Here is a 26978-nt window from a genome sequence, read left to right as displayed (position 1 = left end):
CTGATTTCCTTTGTAACACTTTCTGGAGTCAGCAGACTTTTTCTATAAAGGGCCATATTGTAAATAGTTTAGGTTTTGTGGGCCACATACATCTCTATCACATATTCTTTGTCTTTTTCTTTTTTTCTAACAGTGCTTTAAAATGTAAAACTTATTCTGAGCTTGTGGTCACACAAAAATAGATTTGACCCTTGACTTAGATATTTAATCCATTTGAAATTTATCCTGGTATATGATGTGAGGAATGAATGCATTATGATGTTTTTTAAATTTGCATCTTTGCTATTTTAAAAAGCTTTTATTGTGGGTCACTAATCATCAGAGAAATGCAAGTCAAAGCCACAATGAGGTATCACCTCACACCAATCAGAATGGCCATCATCACAAAGTCTGGAAACAACAAATGTTGGAGAGGGTGTGGAGAAAAGGGAACTCTCCTGCACTGTTGGTGGGACTGTAAGTTGGTACAGCCACTATGGAAAACAATTTGGAGGTTCCTTAAAAAACTACAAATAGAACTACCATATGATCCAGTAATCCCACTCCTGGGCATATACCCAAAAAAAACCATAATCCCAAAAGAAACTTGTACCATAATGTTTATTGCAGCACTCTTTACAATAGCCAGGACATGGAAGCAACCTAAATGCCCATCAACAAATGAATGGATACAGAAGATGTGGCATATATATACAATGGAATATTACTCAGCTATAAAAAGGGATGAGATGGAGCTATATGTAATGAGGTGGATAGAACTACAATCTGTCATACATAGTGAAGTAAGTCAGAAAGAGAAGGACAAATATTGTATGCTAACTCACATATACAGAATCTAAAAATGGTACTGATGAACTCAGTGACAAGAACAAGGAAGCAGATACAGAGAATGGACTGGAGAACTCGAGGTATGGGAGGGGGCGGGGGGTGAAGGGGAAACTGAGAAGAAGCGAGAGAGTAGCACAGACATATATATACTACCAACTGTAAAATAGTCAGTGGGAAGTTGTATAACAAAGGGAGTCCAACTCGAGGATGGAAGATGCCTTAGAGGACTGGGGCAGGGAGGGTGGGGGGGACTCGAGGCGGGGGCGTCAAGGAAGGGAGGGAATATGGGGATATGTGTATAAAAACAGTTGATTGAACCTGGTGTACCCCCAAAAAAATAAAAATAAAAATAAAAATTAAAAAAAAAAAAAAAAGCTTTTATTGTGGAAATATTCAAACAATCTCAAAAGTAGAAGGTATAACACAATGAGCTCCCATGTACCCTTCACACAACTTCAACAGTTATCAACAAATGGCCAATCTTGTTTTATATTTTACCCCCTCTCTTCTGCCACCAGCATTTTTCCCTTCCCCACTGGATTATTTTAAAGTAAATCCCAAACAATATATAATTTTATTCATAAATACTTCAACATGTATTTCTAAAACATAAGGACTTTAATGTTATATCTTTTTAAAGTTTTATCTTTTATAAAAGTTTTAAAACTTATTAAAGTTACTTTAATAAATTTATTTACTTTATGTTATACATGTAGTGTGTACATTTTTATGTATGTAGATGCTGTATATTTCACAAAAAGAGAAACAGAACATTAACAGCATCCAGAACCCTCTCTCATGCCCACATCTGCTCACCACTCCCTTCACAGATGAACATTATCTTCTAACACTATATGTCAGCATGGCCATTTTTGAACATTTTGTGAACTCATACAGTATGTATCTTTTGTGAAGCATTCATTTTTTTAAAACGAAATTGTAATGTTATATTTTTTAATGTGACAGTATTTATCATAATATCTTATGTAAAGTATATACTTAGTTTAAATTTTCACAGCTATCTCATAAAACTCTTTGTATAAGTGGTTTGTTCAAATTGAGACCCAAACCAGGTCTGCTTGTTACATTTGTTTGATGTGTCTGCTAACTGCCTCTCATCTTTGTTCCCTGTCTTCCCCGCCCCTGTCATATATTCACAAAGAAATCAGGTGATTAGTTCCCCACCCCTTATTTTTTTCTAACATACAAGAACAGTGTATTGAGCTATGTAAATAAGGCTTACCTCACAACCTGATTGCTAAAAAGAATATTTATTCTGTGCTGTAGATTGATTAGATACAAAAGGTAGGCTGCCCGCATAAATGATTGAATTAGTCAAGGCTAATAGATAGCAATTTTGAACTAGCTTTAGCAGAGGGGGATTACAGAAGGTTATTGGGGGAATATCAGGAAAGAACTGCAGTTACCACCATTTCTAAGCATCTTAAAGGGTGATGTGAGGCTTCAGCTCTCTCTGCATCTGTGTGGCAGGGCCTAGGGCTAGTGGAAGCTCTAGAACTATCTCTTTTTTCCCCCTTGTCATTTATGTGCTGAAGCAGTCAGATCATTAGTTCGGATTATGCTGATAGTATCCCCATGGTGGGGTTTAACGTGCTCTCCTATCCTCTGTTTCTTGAAACTGTTTATTCCATTAATTTTTTTAAAACCTTTATATTTATAAAAATACCATTGTTCATTCATAAAATGCAGTAACTATTGGGGAAAAAAGTATAGAAAATGTATAGATTACCTCCAGTTTTCCTAACTAGATATAGCCACTGTCAGCAATTCAGCTGACCACAGAACTGCCCTTAGTTTTTGTTGTCATTTTAATACCTACTAATATCCCTTTGCTCTTAAGAATATGCTCGGAAACTCTTCCCTAGTGTTTAAGAGCAAGATTACTGTTCCAGATTTTAAAGATCCTTATAAGGCAGAGAGTTACCAGTAATTCTTCTCGTGATCTGAATTAAGATCAGCTATTTTATACTTTTTAGACCTTAGACATATAATGCCTTTTAGCCTGTACACACAAAGTGCTTAGTAAGTGGGTAATGAATTAAAGCAAATTTCCTTAGGTGCATACTTGAAACACAAATGCGCATGTTGAAAAACATTTTTTATTATTTATTTGTTTTTTCTTAAATTACCTGTGTCGTTTTAAATAATTTTAAATAGAACAGTTTGACATTTTACCAGAGAATTTATACAAGAAAGATTCTCATATCCTTTCTGTTAATTTTAATGGTTTTGCTCCTTGTTTTTTAATAATGAACAGGATCCTTGTCCAAGTTTGCCTTACCTGGGAAATCAGAAGTGGCGTCTTCCTGCAACACGAGTAATACAAATATCTTCCAGAACTATGCAATGGAGGTACAATTTAATCAAAGGAACATCTTCATGTACTACTTAATAAAATTTACATTTCTTAACTATTGATGGTCTCTGGTAGAGTGATAAAAAGTTAAATATATGGCACCTGAAAATTTTAGAATGTATATTGCTCCTGAATAAACTTAAAATATCTAGTATCTCAGATTATTGAAGTCATACAACTTTTTCTGTTAAGAAAAATTCCATACTTCCTTTGATATGTATCAACATACAAAAGCATTTTTATTTTCAGCATTTATATTTGCCTCTTGTCTTATGTATGTCCTCTTTGAATTTTTATTTCACATCTTAAACATGTGTAACTAATTTTGCTGTGCAGGCACATTTTTTGGATGAGGATACTGGAAGCAGTTTTGGCATTTGTTTCAACTTTTGCCATCATGTTTTTCATTCTTTGTATCAGTTTGATGTAGATATCTCCTGGATATGCTGCTATATCCAATTTTCTTACAATGAAAAGGTTGTACTTTTATACTTTAAAATTTTTGTGTAAAAATTGCTTCCAAATACATTTGTGAATGTTGCTGTTTCACACTAATTTGCATAAATTTGGAAAATAAATTTGCATGCAGCTAGAAAATGATGAGCACTGATGTTATAATTTACAAAGTTTCTGGTTGCTTTGGGAATTTCTATATTTTATTAATGTAATGACAACATTTACATTTATCTATAGCAATGCTTCTTAAACTGTCTGTAGTGACAGACCAGGGTTTTTGTTGTTGTTGTTTTTAATTTCTTATCTGTCGTGGCTGGTACTCTTTTAAAATCTGTTGACCACCGACTTAGCTGTTACAGCAATAACCAGTCACTTTAAGGGTCTCCAGATCCCCCTCTCAGTGTCTTTTCTTAGCTCATACAACCCAGTAAGCGTTTGTGGACCAGCTTCTGTCTGGTGACCACACTTTGAGTAGCACAGATCTATAACATGTGATCACCAATAACTATTTTCTGTATTAACAAATTAATGCTTAGGTTTAGTTTTACGTTAATAAAATCATGGCAGATCTTATAGTACATAATTATCATGGTAAAAATGCTCACTTAAATGCAAGTCTCCCTTTCAGGCAAAAATTTTGGAATAGACTTAGCTGAAGTAGTTAAAGATGAGTATATTGTATAATGTACTGAATGTAATCCATTTTTTGTTCGTAACTTCTGAAACCTTCTGAGTTTTAGTTTTCCAATAGATTTGTGAATTGAAATGGTTTTTAATTTACAATATGCACTAACCGGCTTACTTTATAAAGTGCTGTTTTCTCCCATAGGTTCTTATCTCAAGCTGCTCTCGGTGTAGAACCTGTGATTGTCTTGTCCATGATGAGGAGATCATGGCTGGCTGGACAGCAGATGATTCAAATCTCAATACTACCTGCCCATTTTGTGGCAATATTTTCTTGCCATTTCTGAATATCGAAATAAGAGATTTGAGACGACCTGGAAGGTAATGATTTATGCTTTTTTCCCCCTTCATGTTTAAAGATCATGTTTCCTAGAATGTCTCTTTTCTCAAAAAGCTCCTTTGATTCACATTACAGATACTTTTTGAAGTCAAGCCCATCCACAGAAAATATGCATTTTCCGCCCTCCTTTTCAAGTCAGACAAGGCAGTCTTGTATCTCAACATCAGCCTCTGGTCTTGACACATCTCTTCTCTCTGTTCAAGGGAATTTTGATCTAAATAGGTAAGTATGATTATATGGGACTATATTTTAACAGCATATATTACATGTTTCCAGTAATGACAGAAAAATTAGCTGGCCATTTTAAGGTTTAAATTCCTATGTGTAATAGATTTATAATCTTAAATTCTTATTCCTAATTAAAATAATATTAAAATTCTCTAATAACCTAAATGTTTATAACAGTTAATAGTTTATGCTTTATGAATGCCCAAAGTTTAAGCTGTATAATTCATATATAATAATGTTTACTATTATTTTAAAGGTAAAAATTCTGTAGAACACTTGAAGTTTATAATGAACATCTTTCTCTTATCTCTCTTGAGGAATTAAGTCAGTACTAATGTACTTCTACTTTGCAATATTTAATTTTCTACTTAGGAAATATTTAATAATCTAAGAAAACGTTTGGAGCTGATAGATGAGCTGTAAAATCAAACTAAGACTTATACAGTAAGCCTAACACAAGTAAATCTAGCTTAAGACAAATGCATGCTGGGCAGGTGAAGCTATATTGGTAACTGCATGTGCAAAAGAAAATGCCTGCATAGTTCTGGCAGGCTAGCGTGACGTGTTTGATCCTGAATCCTTAGACTGAATGCTTAACTGCAAATCTGTGTGCGTGCCTTCTTTCATCATAGGTCTATTGTAGCCCTTTTTTTGTCTCCCACTAGCTCTGACTCCTGAAGGAATAATAGGTGCCTATTTTTTCTGCTTTGTATCCTCGGGCCTGCTGTGGTTCTTGCTGTATAAAAGTTGTCCACTAAATGTTTTGAACAAATGAGTGACTCTTGTATATTTAAAGTTTACTGGGTAAAAAGGAAATTTAACATGACCAGTCTACTTTAAACTGTATCCTCTTCCCCAGCCAAAGCCTGATTAACATCTCTCCTTTGTTTTACTTTGCTGTATCCAGCTCTGATTCTAAAGAGAACGCGGTCAGATGAAATAAAGTAAATCCAGACAATGATATGCTTTTTTTCTCTTTTCAATGCCCAAGCAAATCTAAACTGCTGGAAAATACATGTGCCCGAAGTATTCAGATCCCCGCTGATAGATCAAAAGCAGCTATGTCAAAATGTCCAATATTTCCAATGGCCAGGAGTGTTAGTACTTATGGCACCTTGGATAAGGAAGACACTGGAGGACAGAAGCTCATTCCTACAGGCAGCCTGCCAACTACTTTACAAGGAGCTACAGTATGTATTTTGGTGGTTTTTTTTTTACAATTTGGACATTGATAATTTACATATGATTTTGTCTCCCTTGTGCTAAACAGCCTTATAAGCTTCAGTTTTATTACTGTTAAGAAGAGTGTCTTGTTACATGATACGGTTACATTTCTGATTATATGGAAATCATTGACAGGAATTTTTTTTTAATGATTTAGTATCATCAATCTTCTAATTGCTATTTATGGTTTTTGTTTACTCAACAGGATTCTTTAGGATTAGAATGGCACCTCCCAAGTCCAGATCCTATCACTGTTCCATATCTTAGTCCTTTAGTGGTATGGAAGGAACTTGAAAGCTTGTTGGAAAATGAAGGTGATCATGCAATAACAGTGGCAGACTTTGTGGACCATCATCCAATTGTGTTTTGGAACCTGGTGTGGTATTTTAGACGTCTTGACTTACCCAGTAATTTACCTGGATTGATTCTTTCTTCTGAGCATTGTAACAAGTATTCAAAGGTATGAGAGTAAAAATGAACTAAAAGCCAGTGCTACTGTCACCATTGTAATGTTTGCACATTCCTAATGACAAAAAAGTAATTTTATGCTAAATATTTTTAATAGCCATCTGAATCAAGAAAATTGTTGCAAATAATTTTTCTTCTTATAGTCTAGCGGTAAGACAGTCACGTTTTTTAGACTTCTTACAAAGTTCACACAAAATGGGCTTGACTTTTTGTTATAGCCTCAGAAATAAACTGTAAATGACTCTTATGAGAAGGCTTTGTGATTTGGCCCCACGCATGCCTCATACCTCGTTCAAAAACAAGCCTAATACTTTGGGAGGACGTCTGTAATTTATATTGCAGTCATGTGCTACATTCATTTACTGTGAGTTTTTTGTTTGACATTTCAGTAGTTTGTTATATGTTCACTTGTATTTTTTAAATTAATTTATTTATTGGCTGCATTGGGTCTTCGTTGCTGCGCGCGGGCTTTCTCTAGTTGCGAGTGGGGGCTACTCTTCTTTGCAGTGCAGGGGCTTCTCATTACCGTGGCTTCTCTTGTTGTGGAGCACAGGCTCTAGGCATGTGGGTTTCAGTAGTTGTGGCTCGAGGGCTCAATAGTTGTGGCTCGCAGGCTCTAGAGCACAGGCTCAATAGTTGTGGCCCACAGGCTTAGTTGCTCTGAGGCATGTGGGATCTTCCTGGACCAGGGATTGAACCTGTTTCCCCTGCACTGGCAGGCGGATTCTTAACCGCTGCGCCACCAGGGAAGTCCCTATATTTTTTGATATGTTGCTCTATTAAAGCATGTCTTTCTTTTTCGTATGCTATCACTGCCACTAAATGGCAAGGTGTCTGAGTTCAGGAACTTTGTCTTCTCCCTTCTTGTACTTCATGTCTGTGATTGTGCATGTGTTTGGATTTTCAGTACATAGTGAATGAGTGACTGAGAGGTTAACTCAGTCAGAGTATCTGCGCTAGGGTCTTGAACTGATGGAGAATGGGACTCCTGCATTCATCTTTCTGTGGAAACTCAGTTCATAAGCTGAGTTTGATGTTCATAAGTTTGATGTTTTTAGTACTGTCTTCTGTGGAGGTCAAGATTAGCCCTTCATGGTACCCTTTCTCACAGATCTCACAGTACTCTGTTAAATCTGCTACTTCAGGATCACTGGCTTTTCAACTCAGGTCATCTCCCTTCAGTAGGTTGTAAAATGCATACAAATCAGTGATTTTTCTGTTCTCTTTTCTCTCTTGCACATATACATCCTAAAAAATATTTTTAACGGTATTTATAAAATATTTCCAAAACATTGTCATACAGTGATCACTAAGGAATTTTTTATTCTTCAACATAGATCCCTCGCCACCGTATGTCCGAAGACAGTAAATATGTTTTAATACAAATGTTGTGGGACAATATGAAATTACATCAGGATCCAGGACAGCCCTTGTACATCCTCTGGAATGCCCACAGTAAGTGCTGTCATAGAATGCCAATTTCCTTCCTATGAGAGTTCTCTCTACTTGCTTTAAATAGTCTAAACTAATGTGTAACTGACTTTCATTTTACTATGCTACTTTTTGTCTTACAGGTCAAAATCGTACTCTTTTGTTTGAGAGTGAGTGTTAAGTTTGATGTTTTTAGTGCTATCTTCCATGGAGGTCAAGGGGCTTTTGTTCTTGTTTTTTGAGTGGTGCTATGTATGTGCTGAAGGGGTTATGTTTTGTAGAGTTCCGTTTTTAGCACATTGCTTGTCCCTATTTTTTTATACTTATTTTTTGTTTGTTTCCATCCCAGGCTGCTGATTTAAAATTCCTTCCAGGGGTTGTATTAAGGAAAACAGTATTTTTAGTTATTGTGTATTTGAGGCCACCAAAAGCTTTAAGCTTATTTTTATCATTATTTGTCTTATTTCTTCCTTTTCTTCCTTTCTTCATTCTTAGATTTCAGTTCTTTTATCTATTGCTCTTAATTTATTTTTAGTGCTTTGTAACTTTTTAAATAGCTATCAGTTGCTGCTTGATTACATTCTCCTTTCTACTACACAGAACATTTTTCTTCATCTGCTCTTTTGTTCTTCTACAGCCCAGAAGTATCCAATGGTCCATTTATTGCAGAAAGGTGATAATTCATTTAACCAGGAACTATTGAAAAATATGGTAAAAAGCATTAAAATGAATGATGTCTATGGACCAATGAGTCAGATTTTAGAGACGCTGAATAAATGTCCTCATTTTAAAAGACAGAGGTAACTTATTCTCTTAAGTGAATATATTGTTCCTCTCAACAGATTCATATTGTTTAGTGATTTGTTAGAATATCTTATGCTTATATTAACATAAAAAATTTTTGTAGATATATATAGACTGTATGGATAGTAATATCTTCTCCACTACTTTTCCCCTCTAGGAGTTTATATAGAGAAATACTATTTCTCTCACTTGTGGCACTGGGAAGAGAAAACATTGATATAGGTAATTCAGCATAATATATAACATGTAATATTTATATATTATGGTATAGTTTTCAAAGTGCTTTTATATTGGTAGTCTTAATTAGTTTAATATAAAATATGTTAATATATTAGAATTGTTTCTTTGATTTTTTTGTATAATGTGAAAGAAAGATGCTTTGGTATTTTGGTCATATTGATGGTAATAATGGTAAATACTGAAAGCTGACTTTTTTGAGGGCTTGTTATGTGCCTTACATTGTAGCAGGTACTTTCCATGTTTTATCTCATATAATTCTCAAAAGCCCTATGCAATAGATACTGTTATCATTTCCATACTGTTATTGAGGCAGCTGAGGGTCCAAGAGGCTAAGTAACTTAAACTGGGGTTTCACAGCAATAGCAGAACCATATTTGAATCAAGCAGTCCTTAATTTCCAATCCCATACTTTTAACTATTGTGTCTTATCACTAATGACATTAAGCTTGTTTCAGAAAAGATGTAATGTAGCTACGTGTGTATTTTAGGAGCTCGCAAACATTTTCGATTGATCTTCTTCTTCTCTCATTTGTGGTGCTTGGCCTTGTTTAGAGTCAGAAACACCAATGGATAGAAAGTAAAAGGATTGAAAAAGTTACTCCATGCAAATAGTACTAAAAAGAGGGCTAGAGTGACCATATTAATATCAGACAAAATAGACTTTAGGGACAAAGAAGGAAATTTTATGATGAAGAAAGTCAATCCACCCAGAATTATTAATTGTTTATAACAATTATAACACATATGCATCTAACAACAGAGCCCCAAAATACATGAAGTAAAAACTAACAGAATTGGAGGAAGAAACAGACATTCAACCATAATAGCTGGATATTTCAGTAATGGATAGAATAGCTAGACAGCAGACAAGCAAGGAAATAGAAGATTTGAACAGCACTATAAACCAACTAGACCTAAGGAACATCTACAGAACACTCCATCCAACAACAGCAAAATACATATTCTTCTCCACTGCACATGGAATATTGTCCAGGATAAACCAGATGTTAGGTCATAAAGCAAGTCTCTCAATAAATTTAAAAGATTTAAATCATACAAAGTATGTTCTCTAACCACAGTACAATGAAAAGAGAAATCAATAATAGAAGGAAAATAAGAAATTCACAAGTATATAGAAATTAAACAACACTTCTAAATAGCTAATTGGTCAAAAAGTCATAATAGAATTTAGACAATACTTTGAGAAAAATGAAAGTGAAAACATAACATACCAAAACTTTGAGATTCATTGAAAGTAGCTACTACCTTATGAAACTGAAAAAAGAAGAGCAAACTAAACCTAAAACAAGCAGAAGGAAGGAAATAAATATTAGTGCAGAAATAATTAAAATGGAGAAAAAAAGGGTGAAAATATTTTTTAAAATAGAGAAACTCATTGAAATCAGAACTTTGTTCTTTAAAAAGATCAACAAAATTGACTTTTAAGCTAGACTAAGAGAAAAAGAGAGAAGACTCAGATTACTGAAATCAGGAATGAAAGGGTGGATATTCCTACTGACCTTACAGAAATAAAAAGAATTATGACAAATAATTATATGCCAACTAATTAGATAACCTAGAAGAGATAGGCAAATTCCTAGAAAGACATAAAATATAAAACTGATGCAAGAATAGAAAATCTTAATAGACCTATAATAGGAGATTGAGGTAGTAATCAAAAATCTTCCTGCAAAGAAAAGCTCAGGACCAGATGGTGAATTCTACCAAATGTTTAAAGAAGGATTAACGCCGTTTGTTATGGTCTGCATGTTTGTGTCCCCAACCCCCAAATTCATATATATCAAAGCCCTAGTGTGATGGTATTTGGAAGTAGACCCTTTGGAAAGTAATTACATCATGAAGTTGGAGCCCCCAAGATGGGATTAGTATCCTTATAAGAGAAAAAAGAGGTAATTCCCTGGTTGTCCAGTGGTTAGGCTTGGCGCTTTCACTGCTGTCACCTGGGTTCAGTCCCTGGATGGGGAACTAAGATCCCACAAGCCATGTGGCACAGTCAAAAAAAAGAGAGAGAGAAAGAAGAGATATGGGGACTTCCCTGGTGGTCTGGTGGTTAAGAATCTGTCTTGCAATGCAGGGGATGCTGGTTTGATCCTTGGTGAGGGAACTAAGATCCCACGTGCTGCAGGGCAACTAAGCCCACATGCCACAACTAGAGAGCCTGTGTGCCACAGCTAATAAGCCCACGTACCACAACTAGAGAGAAGCCCACACATTGCAACAAAGAGCCCACACACCGCAACAAAAGATCCTGTGTGCCACAACTAAGACGTGACACAGCCAAAAAATAAATAAATATTGTTTTTAAAAGAGAGAGAGAGATCTGTTCTCTCTCTCAGCCACATGAGGATACAAGGAGAATACAGCTATTTGCAAACCAGGAAGAGTGCTGTCACCAGACATCACATCTGCTGGCACCTTGATCTTGGACTTCCCAGCCTCCAGACTGTAAGAAATAAATGTGCATCATTTAAGCCACCCAGTATATGGTATTCTGTTACAGCAGCCCAAACTAAGACACTGATCCTTCACAAAATCTGGCCAAAAAAGTAGAAGAAAAAGGAGTGCTTCCTAACTCATTCTATGCGTTAGGCCAATATTATTACCCTGACCAAGCCCAGACAAAGACGTCACAAGAAAAGAGAACTGAAGAGCATTATCCCTTATTAATATAGATGCAGAAATCCTCAACAAAATACTAGTAAACCAAATCAAGCAACATATAGAAAGGATTATATGCCATGAGAAATTGGGACTTATCCCAGGGATGCAATGTTGGTTCAACATTAAAAACTCAATCAATATAATATACCATATTAATAGAATAAAAGACAAAACCACATGATATCTCAATAGACACAGAAAAAGTATTTGACAGAATTCAGCAAACTAGGAATAAAAGGGAACATCCTCAACCTGAAAAAGGGCTTTTATGAAAAACCCACAGTTAACACCATGCTCAGTGGTGAAAAACAAAGTCTTCCCTTTAAGATCCGGAACAAGAAAAGGATGCCTGCTTCCACCACTTCTGTTCAACATTGTACTGGAAGTTTTAGTTGGAGCAGCTAGGGAAGAAAAAGCAATAAAAGGCATCTATCAAAACTACAATGAGATATCACCTCACACCAGTCAAAATGGCCATCATCAAAAAATCCACAAACAGTAAATGCTGGAAAGGGTGTGGAGAGAAGGGAGCCCTCCTGCACAGTTGGGAATGTAAATTGTTAAAGCCACTATGGAGAACAGTATGGAGGTTCCTTAAAAAACTAAAAATAGAGCTACCATATGATCCTGCAGTCCCACTTCTGGGCATATATCAAGAGAATAACATGCTTCAAAAGGACACATGCACCCCAGTGTTCACTGCAGCACTGTTTACAATAGCCAAGACATGGAAGCAACCTAAATGTCCATCGACAGAGGAATGGATAAAGAAGATGTGACACATACATACAATGGAATATTACTCAGCCATTAAAAAGGTGAAATAATGCCATCTGCAGCAACATGGATGAACCTAGAGATTGTCATACTGAGTGAAGTAAGTCAGACAGAGAAAGAGAAATGCAGAATCTAAAAAGAAATGATACAAATGAACTTATTTAATTTTTTTTTTTTTTTTTTTTTGGCACACGAGCTTAATTGCTCCGCGGCATGTGGGATCTTCCTGGAGCTGGGATCGAACCCGTGACCTCTGCTTTGGCAGGTGGATCCTTAACCACTGCGCCACCTAGGAAGCCCAAAATGAACTTATTTAGAAAACAGAAACAGACTCATAGAGAACGAACTTAGGGTTCCACCAGTAGGGAAGGGGTAGTTAGGGAGTTTGGGATTGACATGTACATACTGCTATATTTAAAATAGATAACCAACAAGGACCTGCTGTATAGTACATGGAACTCTGCTCAATATTATGTAACAACCTAAATAGGAAAAAAAATTGAAAAAGAATAGATATGTGTATATGTATAACTGAATCACTTTGCTGTGCACCTGAAACTATCTCAACATTGTTAATCAACTATACTCCAATATAAAATAAAAAGTTTAAAAATAAATTTAGGGGCAGAAAAAGATGGCGGCGAAGTAGAGAGACGTGGAGTGCATCCCTCTCCACAGATGCATTGGGAATGCACGGAAGGAGGCAGTCATTCCCACAGAGAACCAGCTGAACACCAGCAGACGGCCTCGGACACCGGAAAGGGCTGCGGAGAACCTGACATAGCCGGTGTTTCCTAGACTGAATATTCGTCTAATCCAATACTTGGACATTAGTCTGAGGCTTGGACAGTCTTCTATAAACACCTCTATCACCAGGACAAGCAACCCCAAAAGCTTGGACAACCATGAGGAAACAAAGAAACACCATGCAGGCAAAGGAGCAGGAAAAAAACCCACAAGACCAAATAAATGAGGAGGAAATAGGAAAAATGCCTGAAAAAGAATTTAGAGTAATGATAGTAAAAATGATACAAAATCTCGATAACAAATTAGAGAAAGTACAAGAAACAGTTCATAAGAACTCAGAAAAACAAACAGCAATGGATAACAAAATAACTGAAATTAAAAATACTCTAGATGCTCTAACCAGCAGAATGACTGAGGCAGAAGAACGAATAAGTGAGTTGGAAGATAGAATGGAAGAAATAAACGCCACAGAGCAGGAAAAAGATAAAAAAATAAAAAGACTAGAAGACAGCCTCAGAGACCTCAGTGATAACCTTAAACGTACCAACATTCGAATTATAGGCATCCCAGAAGAAGAAGAAAACAAGAAAGGGTCTGTGAAAATATTTGAAGAGGTTCTAGTGGAAAACTTCCCCAACATGGGAAAGGAAATAATTCACCAAGTCCAAGAAGCACAGAGAGTCCCATACAGAATAAACCCAAGGAGAAATACACCAAGACACATATTAATCAAACTAACGACAATTCAACACAAAGAAAAAATATTAAAAGCAGCAAGAGAAAAGCAACAAACAACATATAAGGGAAAACCCATCAGGATAACAGCTGACCTTTCTACAGAAACTCTGCAGGCCAGAAGGGAATGGCAGGATATCCTGAAAGTCCTGAAAGAGAGAAACCTACAGCCAAGAATACTTTACCCAGCAAGAATCTCATTCAGATTTGAGGGAGAAATCAAAAGCTTTCCAGACAAGCAAAAGTTAAGAGAATTCAGCACCACCAAACCAGCCTTACAACAAGTGCTAAAGGAACTTCTCTAAGTAGGAAACACAAGAAAAGGAAAACACCTACAAATACAAACCCAAAACAATTAAGAAAATGGTAATTGGAACACACATGTCAATAATCACTTTAAATGTCAATGGATTAAATGCTCCAACCAAAAGACACAGACTGGCTGAATGGATACAAAAACAAGACCCTTCTATATGCTGCCTACAAGAAACCCACTTCAGACCAAGGGATACATATAGACTGAAAGTGAAGGGATGGAAAAAGATATTCCATGCAAATGGAAGTCAAAAGAAAGCTGGAGTAGCAATACTCATATCAGACAAATTAGACTTGAAAGTAAAGACTATTAAAAGAGACAAGGAAGGACACTACATAATGATCAAGGGATCCATCCAAGAAGAACATATCACAATGGTAAATATCTATGCCCCCAATATAGGAGCACCTCAATACATAAGGCAAATGCTAACAGCTATAAAAGGGGACATCGACAGTAACACAATTATAGTGGGAGACTTGAACACCCCACTTACATCAATGGACAGATCATCCAAACAGAAAATAAATAAAGACACACAAGCTTTAAATGACACATTAGACCATCTCGACTTAATTGATATTTATAGGACATTCCATCCAAAAACGACAGACTACACTTTCTTCTCAAGTGCACACGGAACATTTTCCAGGATAGATCACATCCTGGGTCACAAATCAAACCTCAGCAAATTCAAGAAAATTGAAATCATATCAAGCATCTTCTCAGACCACAATGCCATGAGACTAGATATCAATTACAGGAAAAAAACTGCAAAAAATACAAACACATGGAGGCTAAACAATTCACTATTAAACAACCAAGGAATCACTACAGAAATCAAAGAGGAAATCAAAAAGTATCTAGAAACAAATGACAACGAAAACACAACAACCCAAAACCTATGGGACGCAGCAAAAGCAGTTCTAAGAGGGAAGTTTATAGCAATACAGTCCTACCTTAAGAAACAAGAAAATGATCGAATAAACAACCTAACCTTACACCTCAAACAACTAGAGAAAGAAGAACAAAGAAACCCCAAAATGAGCAGAAGGAAAGAAATCATAAAGATCAGAGCAGAAATAAATGAAAAAGAAAGGAAAGAAACCATAAGAAAAATCAATAAAACTAAAAGCTGGTTCTTTGAGAAGATTAACAAAATTGATAAACCATTAGCCAGACTCATCAAGAAAAAAAGGGAGAAGATGCAAATCAACAGAATTAGAAATGAAAAAGGAGAAGTCACAACGGACACCTCAGAAATACAAAACATCATGAGAGACTACTACAAGCAACTATATGCCAATCAATTGGATAACCTGGAAGAAATGGATACATTCTTAGAAAAATACAATCTTCCAAGACTGAACCAGGAAGAAATAGAAACCATGAACAGACCAATCACAAGTACAGAAATTGAGGCAGTGATTAAAAATCTCCCAACACACAAAAGCCCAGGACCAGATGGATTCACAGGCGAATTCTATCAAACATTTCGAGAAGAGTTAACACCTATCCTTCTCAAACTCTTCCAAAATATTGCAGAAGGCGGAGCACTCCCAAACTCATTCTATGAGGCTACCATCACCCTGATACCAAAACCAGGCAAAGATGTCACAAAAAAAGAAAACTACAGACCAATATCACTGATGAATATAGATGCAAAAATCCTCAACAAAATACTAGCTAACAGACTGCAACAGCACATTAAAAAAATCATACACCACGATCAAGTGGGGTTTATCCCTGGGATGCAAGGATTCTTCAATATACGCAAATCAGTCAACGTGATACATCATATCAACAAATTGAAGGATAAAAACCATATGATCATTTCAATAGATGCAGAAAAAGCTTTTGACAAAGTTCAACATCCATTTATGATAAAAGCTCTCCAGAAAATGGGCATAGAAGGAAATTACCTCAACATCATAAAAGCCATATATGAAAAACCAAAAGCCAACATTGTTCTCAATGGAGAAAAACTGGAAGAATTCCCTCTAAGAACAGGAACAAGACAAGGGTGTCCACTCTCACCACTGTTATTCAACATAGTTTTGGAAGTGTTAGCCACAGCAATCAGAGAAGAAAAAGAAATTAAAGGAATCCAAATTGGAAAAGAAGAAGTAAAATTATCACTCTTTGCAGATGACATGATACTATATATAGAAAACCCTAAAGACTCTACCAGAAAACTGCTAGCACTCATTGATGAGTTTAGTAAAGTAGCAGGATACAAAATTAATGCACAGAAATCTCTTGCATTCCTATACACGAACAACGGAAGAGCAGAAAGAGAAATTAAGGAAACTCTCCCATTCACCATTGCAACCAAAAGAATAAAATACCTAGGAATAAACCTGCCTAAGGAGGCAAAAGATCTGTATGCAGAAAACTTTAAGACATTGATGAAAGAAATCAAAGATGACATAAACAGATGGAGGGATATACCATGTTCCTGGATTGGAAGAATCAACATCGTGAAAATGACTGTACTACCCAAAGCAATTTACAGATTTAATGCAATCCCGATCAGATTACCAATGGCATTTTTCACAGAACTAGAGCAAGAAATCTTACGATTTGTATGGAAACGCAAAAGACCCCGAATAGCCAAAGCAATCTTGAGAAGGAAAAATGGAGTTGGTGGAATCAGGCTTCCTGACTTCAAACTATACTACAAGGCCATAGTGATCAAGACAGTATGGTACTGGCACAAAAATAGAAAGGAAGATCAATGGAACAGAATAGAGAACTCAGAAGTAAGCCCAAACACATATGGGCACCTTATCTTTGACAAAGGAGGCACGAGTATACAATGGAAAAAAGACAGCCTCTTCAATAAGTGGTGCTGGGAAAATTGGACAGCAACATGTAAAAGAATGAAATTAGAACACTTCCTAACACCATACACAAAAATAAACTCCAAATGGATTAAAGACCTACATGTAAGGCCAGACACTATCAAACTCCTAGAGGAAAACATAGGCAGAACACTCTTTGACATACATCAAAGCAACATCCTTTTTGACCCACCTCCTAGAATCATGGAAATAAAATCAAGAATAAACGAATGGGACCTCATGAAACTTAAAAGCTTTTGCACAGCAAAAGAAACCATAAACAAGACTAAAAGGCAACCCTCAGAATGGGAAAAAATAATTGCCTATGAAACAACGGACAAAGGATTAACCTCCAAAATATACAAGCAGCTCATGCAGCTTCATACCAAAAAAGCAAATAACCCAATCCACAAATGGGCAGAAGACCTAAATAGACATTTCTCCAAAGAAGACATACAGATGGCCAACAAACACATGAAAAGATGCTCAACATCACTCATCATCAGAGAAATGCAAGTCAAAGCCACAATGAGGTATCACCTCACACCAATCAGAATGGCCATCATCACAAAGTCTGGAAACAACAAATGTTGGAGAGGGTGTGGAGAAAAGGGAACTCTCCTGCACTGTTGGTGGGACTGTAAGTTGGTACAGCCACTATGGAAAACAATTTGGAGGTTCCTTAAAAAACTACAAATAGAACTACCATATGATCCAGTCATCCCACTCCTGGGCATATACCCAAAGAAAACCATAATCCCAAAAGAAACTTGTACCATCATGTTTATTGCAGCACTCTTTACAATAGCCAGGACATGGAAGCAACCTAAATGCCCATCAACAAATGAATGGATACAGAAGATGTGGCATATATATACAATGGAATATTACTCAGCTATAAAAAGGGATGAGATGGAGCTATATGTAATGAGGTGGATAGAACTACAATCTGTCATACAGAGTGAAGTAAGTCAGAAAGAGAAAGACAAATATTGTATGCTAACTCACATATACGGAATATAAAAATGGTACTGATGAACTCAATGACAAGAACAGGGAAGCAGATACAGAGAATGGACTGGAGAACTCGAGGTATGGGAGGGGGCGGGGGGTGAAGGGGAAACTGAGAAGAAGCGGGAGAGTAGTACAGACATATATATACTACCACCTGTAAAATAGTCAGTGGGAAGTTGTTGTATAACAAAGGGAGTCCAACTCGAGGATGGAAGATGCCTTAGAGGACTGGGGCAGGGAGGGTGGGGGGGAATCGAGGGGGGGGCGTCAAGGAAGGGAGGGAATATGGAGATATGTGTAAAAAAAACAATTGATTGAACCTGGTGTACCCCCAAAAAAAATAAAATAAAATAATAATAAAAATAAATTTAAAAAGGCATCCAGATTGGAAAGGAAGAAGTTAAACTTCTATATTTATAGACTACATGATCTTATATATAGAAAACCCTAGAGATTCCACACCAAATCAAAACAGAACAAAACAAAAAACCCAAAATATTAGAGTTAATAAATGAACTCAGCAAGGTTGTAGGATATAAGATCAAAATACAAAAACCAGCTGAATTTCTGTAACTAGCAATGAGTAATCCAAAAATGAAATTTAGATGCCTTTTACAGTAGCATCAAAAAGAATAAAATACTTAGGAATTTGTTTAACCAAGGAGGTAAAAGACTTGTACAATGAAGATTACAAACATTGCTCAAAGAAATTAAAGATCACATAAATGAATGAAAACATGCCCCATGTTCATAAATTAGAAGACTAGTATTCTTAAGATATCAGTACTACTCAAACCAGTGTACAGATCCAATGCAATTGCTGTCAATATCCCAGTGATTTTTTTTTACACAAATAGAAAAACCCATCCTAAAATTTATGGACTCTCAGGGAACCCCAAGTAGCCAAAACAGTGTCGAAAAAGAACAAATCTAGAGAACTCACACTAACTGATTTCAAAACTTTCGGCAAAGCGACAGTAGTCAAAACAGTGTGGTACTGGCATAAAGACAGACTATATAGACCAATGGAATAGAATAGAGAGCCCAGAAATAAACCCTCACACTTATGGTAAAAATGATTTTTGACAAGAATTCCAAGACTATTCTGTGGGGAAAGGACAGTCTTTTCAATAAACTGTTCTGGGGAAAACAGGGATTTCCACTTGCAAAAGAAGGAAGTTGGACCCTTATACAAAAATTAACTCAAAACCTATTGAATACCTAAATGTGAGTCCTAAAACTATAAAACTATTAGAAGAAAATATAGGACAAAAGCTTCATGACATAGATTTGTCAGTGATTTCTTGGATATGACACCCAAGGCACAGGCAACAAAAGAAAAAATAGACAGATTGGGCATCATGAAAATTAAAGATTTCTGTGCATCAGAAGATGGTACCAACAGTGTAAAAAGGCATCCCATGGAATAGGAGAAAATACTTATAAATCATATCTGATAAGAGATTAATATTCAGAATATATAAAGAATTCCTAATACTCAACAACCAAACAATAAGCCATTGCAGGGCTTCCTAGGTGGCACAGTGGTTAAGAATGCACCTGCCAATGCAGGGGACACAGGTTCGATCCCTGCTCCAGGAAGATCCCATGTGCTGCAGAGCAACTAAGCCCATGCGCTACAACTATTGAGCCTGAGCTTTAGAGCCTGTGAGCCCCAACTATTGAGCCCATGTGCTGCAACTACTGAAGCCCACGTGCCTAGAGCCCGTGCTCCACAACAAGAGAAGCCACGGCAATGAGGAGCCCGCGCACCACAATGAAGAATGGTAACTAAAAGAAAGCCTGCACACAGCAAAAAAAGACCCAACACAGCCAATTAAATAAATAAATAAATACATTTATAAAAAAAATAAATAAGCCATTGCAGAATGGGCAACAAGCTTGAATAGACATTTCTCCAAAGAAGGTATACAGATGGCAAAGCAGCACATGAAAAGGTGCTCAACATCGGTAATAGGGAAATGCAAATCAAAACTACAGTGGGATACCATCCCACACCATTAGATAGATGGCTACTATCAAAAACCCAGAAAATAACAAGTGTTGGTAAGGATATGGAAAAATTGGAACCCTTGTGCGTTGTTAGTGGTAATGTAAAATGTTATCGCTGCTGTCGAAAACAGTATGGCATTTCCCTTAAAAAAGTAAATATAGAATTTTCACATTATCCAACAATTTCAATTCTGGGTATATACCCGGAAGAATTGAAAGCAGGGTCTCAGGGAGATATTAATACACACGTTTATAGCGGTATTATTCATAATAGCTGAAATGTGGAAGCAACCCATGTCCATTGAAGGATGAATGAATAAGCAAAATAGGATATAAACATACAAGGGTGAGTCAAAAATTATCCGCACTCTGGTTATATTAAAACTTCTGTTGGCCTGTCTTATCAGTGCTTTCCGTTCAAGACTCCTGTCTTCCCAGTCACTGCTGTGCAGGTGTGAATGTGTTACATCAATTCATTCGTAACTGCGGTGCGAGCAAAAATGGATGCCCCACTTGTGATTTGCACGAAAGAAGAGCAGCATGCAGTGATTTGTGTTTTGTGGTCTGAGGGTGTACCTGGTGCCATTATTTATCGAAGACTTTGTGCGCCGTATGGAGAAAGTGTTTTGTCACAAAGAAGTGTGTATGAATGGATAGAGAAGTTCAAGGAAGGTTGCACAAGTGTTAGACATCAAGAAGGAGCCAGTCGCCCATCCACGTCCACGGCTGATGACAATGTTGAGCATACACGTGAAATGATTCTGTCAAATAGACGAGTGACAGTGGATTATGTGGCAAATCATTTGCAAATCAGCCAGGGCTCTGCCTATGAAATAATCTACGACAGACTTAGGTTTTGAAAAGTGTGTGTTGAAGCCTAAACTTCAGATTAAATGCAGAGGACTGCTATCCAAGGGCACTGTGAGCTTGCATGACGATGCACGTCCCCACACTTCTGTCCACACTGTTGACACTCTCAAAAAATTTTGAGGTGTAAAAGCATCCTCCCTATAGTCCTGATCTTGCTCCATCGAAGTTTGACCTGTTTGGTCCCCTGAAAGCAGCCCTATGAGGATGAAGATTCACTTCTGATGAAGAAGTGAAGACAGCAGTGCATTCGTGACTCGCAGCTCAGCCTAAAACATTTTTTAATGAGGGAATACAAAAGTTTGTTGATAGATGGACAAAGTGTATTGAAAAGCAGGGAGATTATGTCGAAAAATGATGTGTCTTTTCTAAAAGTGAATTAAAATAAATTCTGCAGCAGAGTGCAGATAATTTTTGACTCACCCCCGTACAATGGACTATTAATTCAGCCTTAAAAAGGAATGAAATTCTGACACATGCTATAACGTGAGTGAACCTTGAAGACATTATATTGAGTAAAATATGCCAGTTACAAAAAGACAAATACTGTGTGATTCCACTTAAGAAGTACTTAAAGAAGTCAAAATCATATACACAGAAGTAAAGTGGTAGTTGACAGGAGCTGGGGGAGGGGAGAAAGGGCTATTATTGTTTAACAGACATAGAGTTTCAGTTTCATAAGATGAAAAGAGTTATGGAGATGGATGGTTGTGATGACCACACAACATTATGAGTGTTTGTAATACCACAGAACTGTGCACTTAAAATGGTTAAGATGGTAATTTTTATATTTTACCAAAATTGTTTAATTTGGGAAAGAAGAATTTTAAACGGTTGACATCTTAGTGCTTTACATTTCACTGGTCAGTGTAACCCAGTTCTAAAATGCTATGGACTCTGAAATTCTGTGGTCCTTTAGTTGGCAGAAATGACCTAGAGATTCCTTCCCGGCTTCTAATTTTGTGGTTCTGTAGTATTACAAAAACTTGATTGCTGATAATATCAGATATAAATTTGTTTATGCCTTTATGAATTTTTGCAGATGCATTTGATAAAGAATACAAGATGGCATACGATCGTCTCACACCTAGTCAAGTCAAGAGTACCCACAACTGTGATAGACCACCAAGCACTGGGGTGATAGAATGTCGAAAAACCTTTGGAGAACCTTATCTTTAAGATATGTGTGTGTATACTTTCAATATGTATTGTATAGTCAGTGTATAAAATAACACTTTTAGACTCAACTTTTTTCTTCGATTTTTGAAAATGCATTTGTACATGGTTCAGAAAGTTCAGATAGTTTTTGTACAGAGTGTCTTAAGAAGAAAATAGTGACAAGTGGGAGAGATCCACTTTATTTCCCATTTCTTTTTGTCTTTCTTCTCCAGTAACAAGTAATTAAGTATTTTTGTGATGAGAAAATCCCTGTAAAATAAGACAGCTGTTTTATGGACTCTCTTGGAAGAGACAGATTGAAAAATCACGTATGGAACATAAAGAAACGTAAGATCAGAGTATCTCCTGTTTTCATAGACTGCTCAAATGTTTTGACCATGAAGTTGTATTATACATATTTTAAATTGTTTATAGTAAGTTGATATTTTTTTAATTTTTAAACTTAATATAGCAAACAAAATGAACTTAAACTTATGAAGCAAGGCAATTAAGTGCTTATTTTCCTTGTCTGCTGCTATTTGAAGTAATTAGTACAGCTGCAGATCTCTATATGTATATCTACCTATCTATATTTTTTCTATTACTTGGAAGAATCATTCAGAAATGTCAGTGCTAGTGTCAGTGTTGTCCTAGGATCGCATGTTAGTACCCCTGAGCCTGACTGCAGTGGGTGAGTCCTGGCAAGGGTGCGCATTGCCCAGACTGACTCATGGAGCCTTGTGGAAGGAGAGCCAGAAAGGTTCCAAGTCAGCTTCTGGGAAATCAGGTTCAATATACCATCATTCCAAAATTTTCTTGATTGCTAATAGATACATACAGTACACAGGGGAAATAGTTTACAAAGCCAAATATCAATTTAAATTTTAATATTCTACATGAAAACTTATGTTGGAAAATATGTCGGACAATTTATCCCAAATTTTACCTTTATTTTAATATCTAAAATATTGGGTATGATGCAAATTGTAGTATATTTATCTGGAATATGACCTACTGGAGTATTCTGTTAATATTATATATATATATTATATATAAATATTCAAAATATTTTTTCAAAAGTAGAAAAATAATAACTCTGTAAAAGTACAGCCAGATAGAATTTCCCATATTGAGGAACTTGGCTTTTTCAGTAAGCCTTCAGAATCAGGTTGATGGAATCTAAAATCCAGAAATATCCAGAAATAGACAGTAAATTGAATGTTTAAGTACCGTGGGTATTAAATAGAATCTTAAAAAATATTTGTAGTCCCATTATTTCTAATATCACTTTCTTTGGGTAATTTCTAACAAAAATGTATCCTTTGGCTAGTAGAATTATTTATAGATTTTCAGTGTGTTCGTGTGGTGTATGTTTGCACACATTATCATAATGAAGGAATTCTCTAGGTAATTTCAACAAAGGTAAAAATGAATGGTCCTAAATTAGATGTGTAGAAGCCCGTAGAGTTCAGGACACTTGGACTGGAGATATCTTAAAGTCCTGACACTTAGAACCGGTTCAGCTATAGAAAAAACACTTGGCGTTCACCCCATTAGAGAACAGCACCAAGCTGAAACATTTCACAGCTTTCTACTCTGGGAAATAATGGGGAAAGTTTAAAAATGTAAAATTTTAGTTCAGGTTGTTGGGGGCTGAACTTGCTTACTTGAAGAATCAGGTGCTATGCACATGTATCTGCCTCTCCTTTGTAAATACCACTCTTGTCTTATCCTTCTTTACTATTCAGATCCACGCTTCACTTTCTAATTCAGTCTTATGTTCTCTAAATCATAATCATTTGAAAGTTGTCAAACGAGAGAAACATTTGATAGGTGAGGCTTTTGGCCACGTGACAAACATCCCTCCAAACAGAATTGCGAGTCTGTATTCTGGTTTTTTGTTACTGTTTGTATAAGAACAGCTTTCACTATTGATTATTGTCTTTTCTTTAACACAAGCAATATATATGAATCACAGTTTATTGATTTCAAATATCTGACCAAAAAGAAAATAAGGTAAAGCCCTTTCTTTATGGTTCACACTCATTTGGAAAAGTGAATGTAATTTTTATCTCCTCCCCCTGACACCAAGTTCTGTTTCTACTTTTGGTTGAGTTTTATTTCCCCTATTTTTAATCCCAAGGGAATATTATTCACACAGATTTTAAAAATAAAACCTAAAACATGAATAGAAAGTGGTAAACCCTGATCAAAAGAAAATTAAAGTGTAGATCATCCTTCAAAATAACTCCATACAAACTTTTCTTCAATTTTATCCGTTGACCATACATTTTAGAGAATCATGGCCAATCACGTTGGAGAGAAATACCCTTTTGCTACATTATCTGTCTTTTATTTTCTTACTCTTAGTTTTGTTTATATGTTTACTAGTTGAAAATAAATCATGCTGTGTCGTGGTATAACTTGTTTATCACTACTTCCTCCCATTGTGTTTTGAATGTCATACATTTGAATTTTCTATCATATTTCAATATTCAGTTTTTTCCTCCTGTTAGGGAGTTATGCAGTCAGTTCATATTCTGATTTTTGTCTTTTTTTTTTTTTTTTTTTGGCTGATTTTGGAGGAGATTTTGTGCTTTAAAACCCTAAAGCCACTAGCTTTATTTTATTATAAGGTTTTCTAAAATGGCTTTCCATTTTTGTATGTAGAGAAATGGCTCCTGAAAATGTTGGTTCAGCATTTTAGGTGATATGCTTATTTTATTATTTTATTTTATTGCATTGTATTTTATGCTAGTAATTACTGTGATACTTTAGTGCAACTAGCAAGTGTTAGCCTGCTGCATATAGAAGTTATGTTGTACTTCTACATATTTTGTAAATATATGCTAAGAAAATAACCATTTTTATGGTAATGTGCAATAGCCCAGCTTTATTTTTATTCCTGCCACTAGAACTTGAAAGCCTCTGTTAGGCACTTTATCTCAGGGCAGGAAGGGAAGGAGTAGGCTGCCTCTTTGAGAGGGTCCTTGGTGTGCCTTTGTGCTGGACTTCGCATGCTCTGCCCTTCCTGTTTGGATACAAGACTAAGTTTTATTTCAGAACTGAATTCTCTGGTAGCTGCATACCAGTTTACCTTAATATCCTCAGTACTTGGTATCTTTTCATTTTACCTTCATACTGCCTCCTTCCTCTGACCCCAGAGTAAATACATTTGCTGGCTTAATTATTGTTTACAAAATTAATATAGAAATTTCTGTCTCTGATTCCAAAACTCTGTGTGTGTGTGTGAGATGATAACTGACTCTTCTGATAAAGTTACTGCAGCCTTTCCACAGTTGCTCTTCATTTGGATGGCTCCTACATTTTATATTTAAAGATTTTCTTTTCAAACAGTACTGTGATTTAAAAAAAAAAAAAAAAAGCAAACCATTGGAGCAACTGATGGAATTTTCTGTACATGAAATTCTCCAGATCTGCTGGCTCATCACAGTTAAGGACCTGAGGACCAGAGTGTGCCTTGGTTGTGTGGGCAGCCTTAGGCCAGGGTATCCTGCCTGGCTCTAGTGACCCCACAGGGATGGATAACCCTGATCTTTGTACCTTTCACAGTAACCAGGCCCAAAATACATTGCAAGCTGCACCTGCAGGGGGACCCTCCCACAATAAAGGGGGCCAGAACCAAGGATATTCTGCGGCCCCAACGCCAGCCAGTTCTTCAAATATATCTACCACGCTGTGTCTTAAATATTAAATTCCAATTCTTGCCCCTTTTGGTACTCAATCTTTAAATGATAATTAGGATGTAGAATTTTATGATACTTTTGTAGTATCATAAAAGGCCAAGCCTGTAATTTGGTAGAAACATTTTCAGATCTGTTGATGAGAGTACAATATGTTCAAAATGTATAGTAACCATTTAAATATATACTAATTTTTTAAAATTTGGGATACATCTTTTTTTTCCTGGTACTATGCAGACTCAACCCATTAAGTTAGGAAGAGTTTTACATTTTTATAAATTTGGTCCAAATCTATTAACCAGGGCCATCAAGGCAATGGAGCCTCAAGGGGGATGAAGAAGTCACCTATGCAGCCATTTTCTTCCAATTTAGATACTCACGTAGGACAGCTCTGACTTTCTAGGCTGAATGAAAGACCTAGAATTTGTCCCATATAACTAGCTACACAGATCATTTTGCCCATCAAATGAGAGAGCCATCAAACTATTATCTTGACATTTTAAGATGGTACTTTACCTCTAAAACAGTGCAATTTTAATAAACTGTAGATTTATAATGGATGACAAAATTTTTAATTTCAAGCATAACAAATTGATCTTTTAAAAGTTACATAAGTTTCCCATCTCTCTGAAATCTCCTCTTTCTCCCCACCAGCTGCTAAAGACTCAGCTTTCATTTTATGGTTTTGACCCTTTTCATCATAGTGTGACGTCAGAACTTCCTTTTAGGCAAAGAGGAATGTCAGAAATTTAGCAAACTGATCAGAAAAATGATATTAAATCATTAGAGTTGATTTTAATCATTAAATGGCGGTCTAGCACTTGATCTTTACAGAAGGTTTCACTGCCCAGCACTCCTCACTCAGTTCTGGGGAAGAGCGTCAGCTCCCAGGTTATCAGAGAGGTGACGTCCTCGAGGCCAGCTGAGGTTGGTGGCAGATACCAGGGTGGTGCCCAGAGTGTTGGTAGTGGGATCTCTCTCCCCAAGGCACTGCTGTCTCCTGCTGTTCTTAGGCCTTGGCATGTGGAGACCAGGCAGCGCG

At 36.3% G+C, this 26978-nt stretch overlaps 2 protein-coding genes across 7 annotated transcripts in view; both read left to right on the top strand.

The window, feature by feature from the left end:
* The window catches only part of DENND4A (DENN domain containing 4A), a 114116-nt gene extending 91528 nt beyond the window's left edge, over positions 1-22588 (top strand). For 5 of the 6 annotated variants that reach the window (XM_057722900.1, XM_057722903.1, XM_057722902.1 and 2 more), the window contains 9 exons: positions 3107-3201; positions 4491-4666; positions 4761-4907; positions 5905-6103; positions 6343-6597; positions 7943-8060; positions 8674-8836; positions 8998-9062; positions 22117-22276. In XM_057722900.1, coding sequence (XP_057578883.1) covers positions 3107-3201; positions 4491-4666; positions 4761-4907; positions 5905-6103; positions 6343-6597; positions 7943-8060; positions 8674-8836; positions 8998-9062; positions 22117-22253 — 1355 coding nt within the window. In that variant the 3' untranslated portion in view covers positions 22254-22276. Of the gene's footprint in view, positions 1-3106; positions 3202-4490; positions 4667-4760; positions 4908-5904; positions 6104-6342; positions 6598-7942; positions 8061-8673; positions 8837-8997; positions 9063-22116; positions 22277-22465 lie in introns of those variants that run through there. The other variant, XM_057722899.1, reaches the window with a different exon arrangement.
* The window catches only part of INTS14 (integrator complex subunit 14), a 90524-nt gene continuing 86089 nt past the window's right edge, over positions 22544-26978 (top strand). Inside the window, exon 1 of the mRNA XM_057722914.1 lies at positions 22544-22580. The gene's annotated coding sequence lies outside the window, so the exon portion shown is untranslated. The remainder of the gene's footprint in view (positions 22581-26978) is intronic.

The sequence above is a fragment of the Hippopotamus amphibius genome, chromosome 2, assembly GCF_030028045.1.
Source record: "Hippopotamus amphibius kiboko isolate mHipAmp2 chromosome 2, mHipAmp2.hap2, whole genome shotgun sequence".
NCBI lineage: Eukaryota > Metazoa > Chordata > Mammalia > Artiodactyla > Hippopotamidae > Hippopotamus > Hippopotamus amphibius.
Note: the sequence above shows the minus strand (reverse complement) of the source record. Positions and strands in the feature narration are given on the sequence as shown.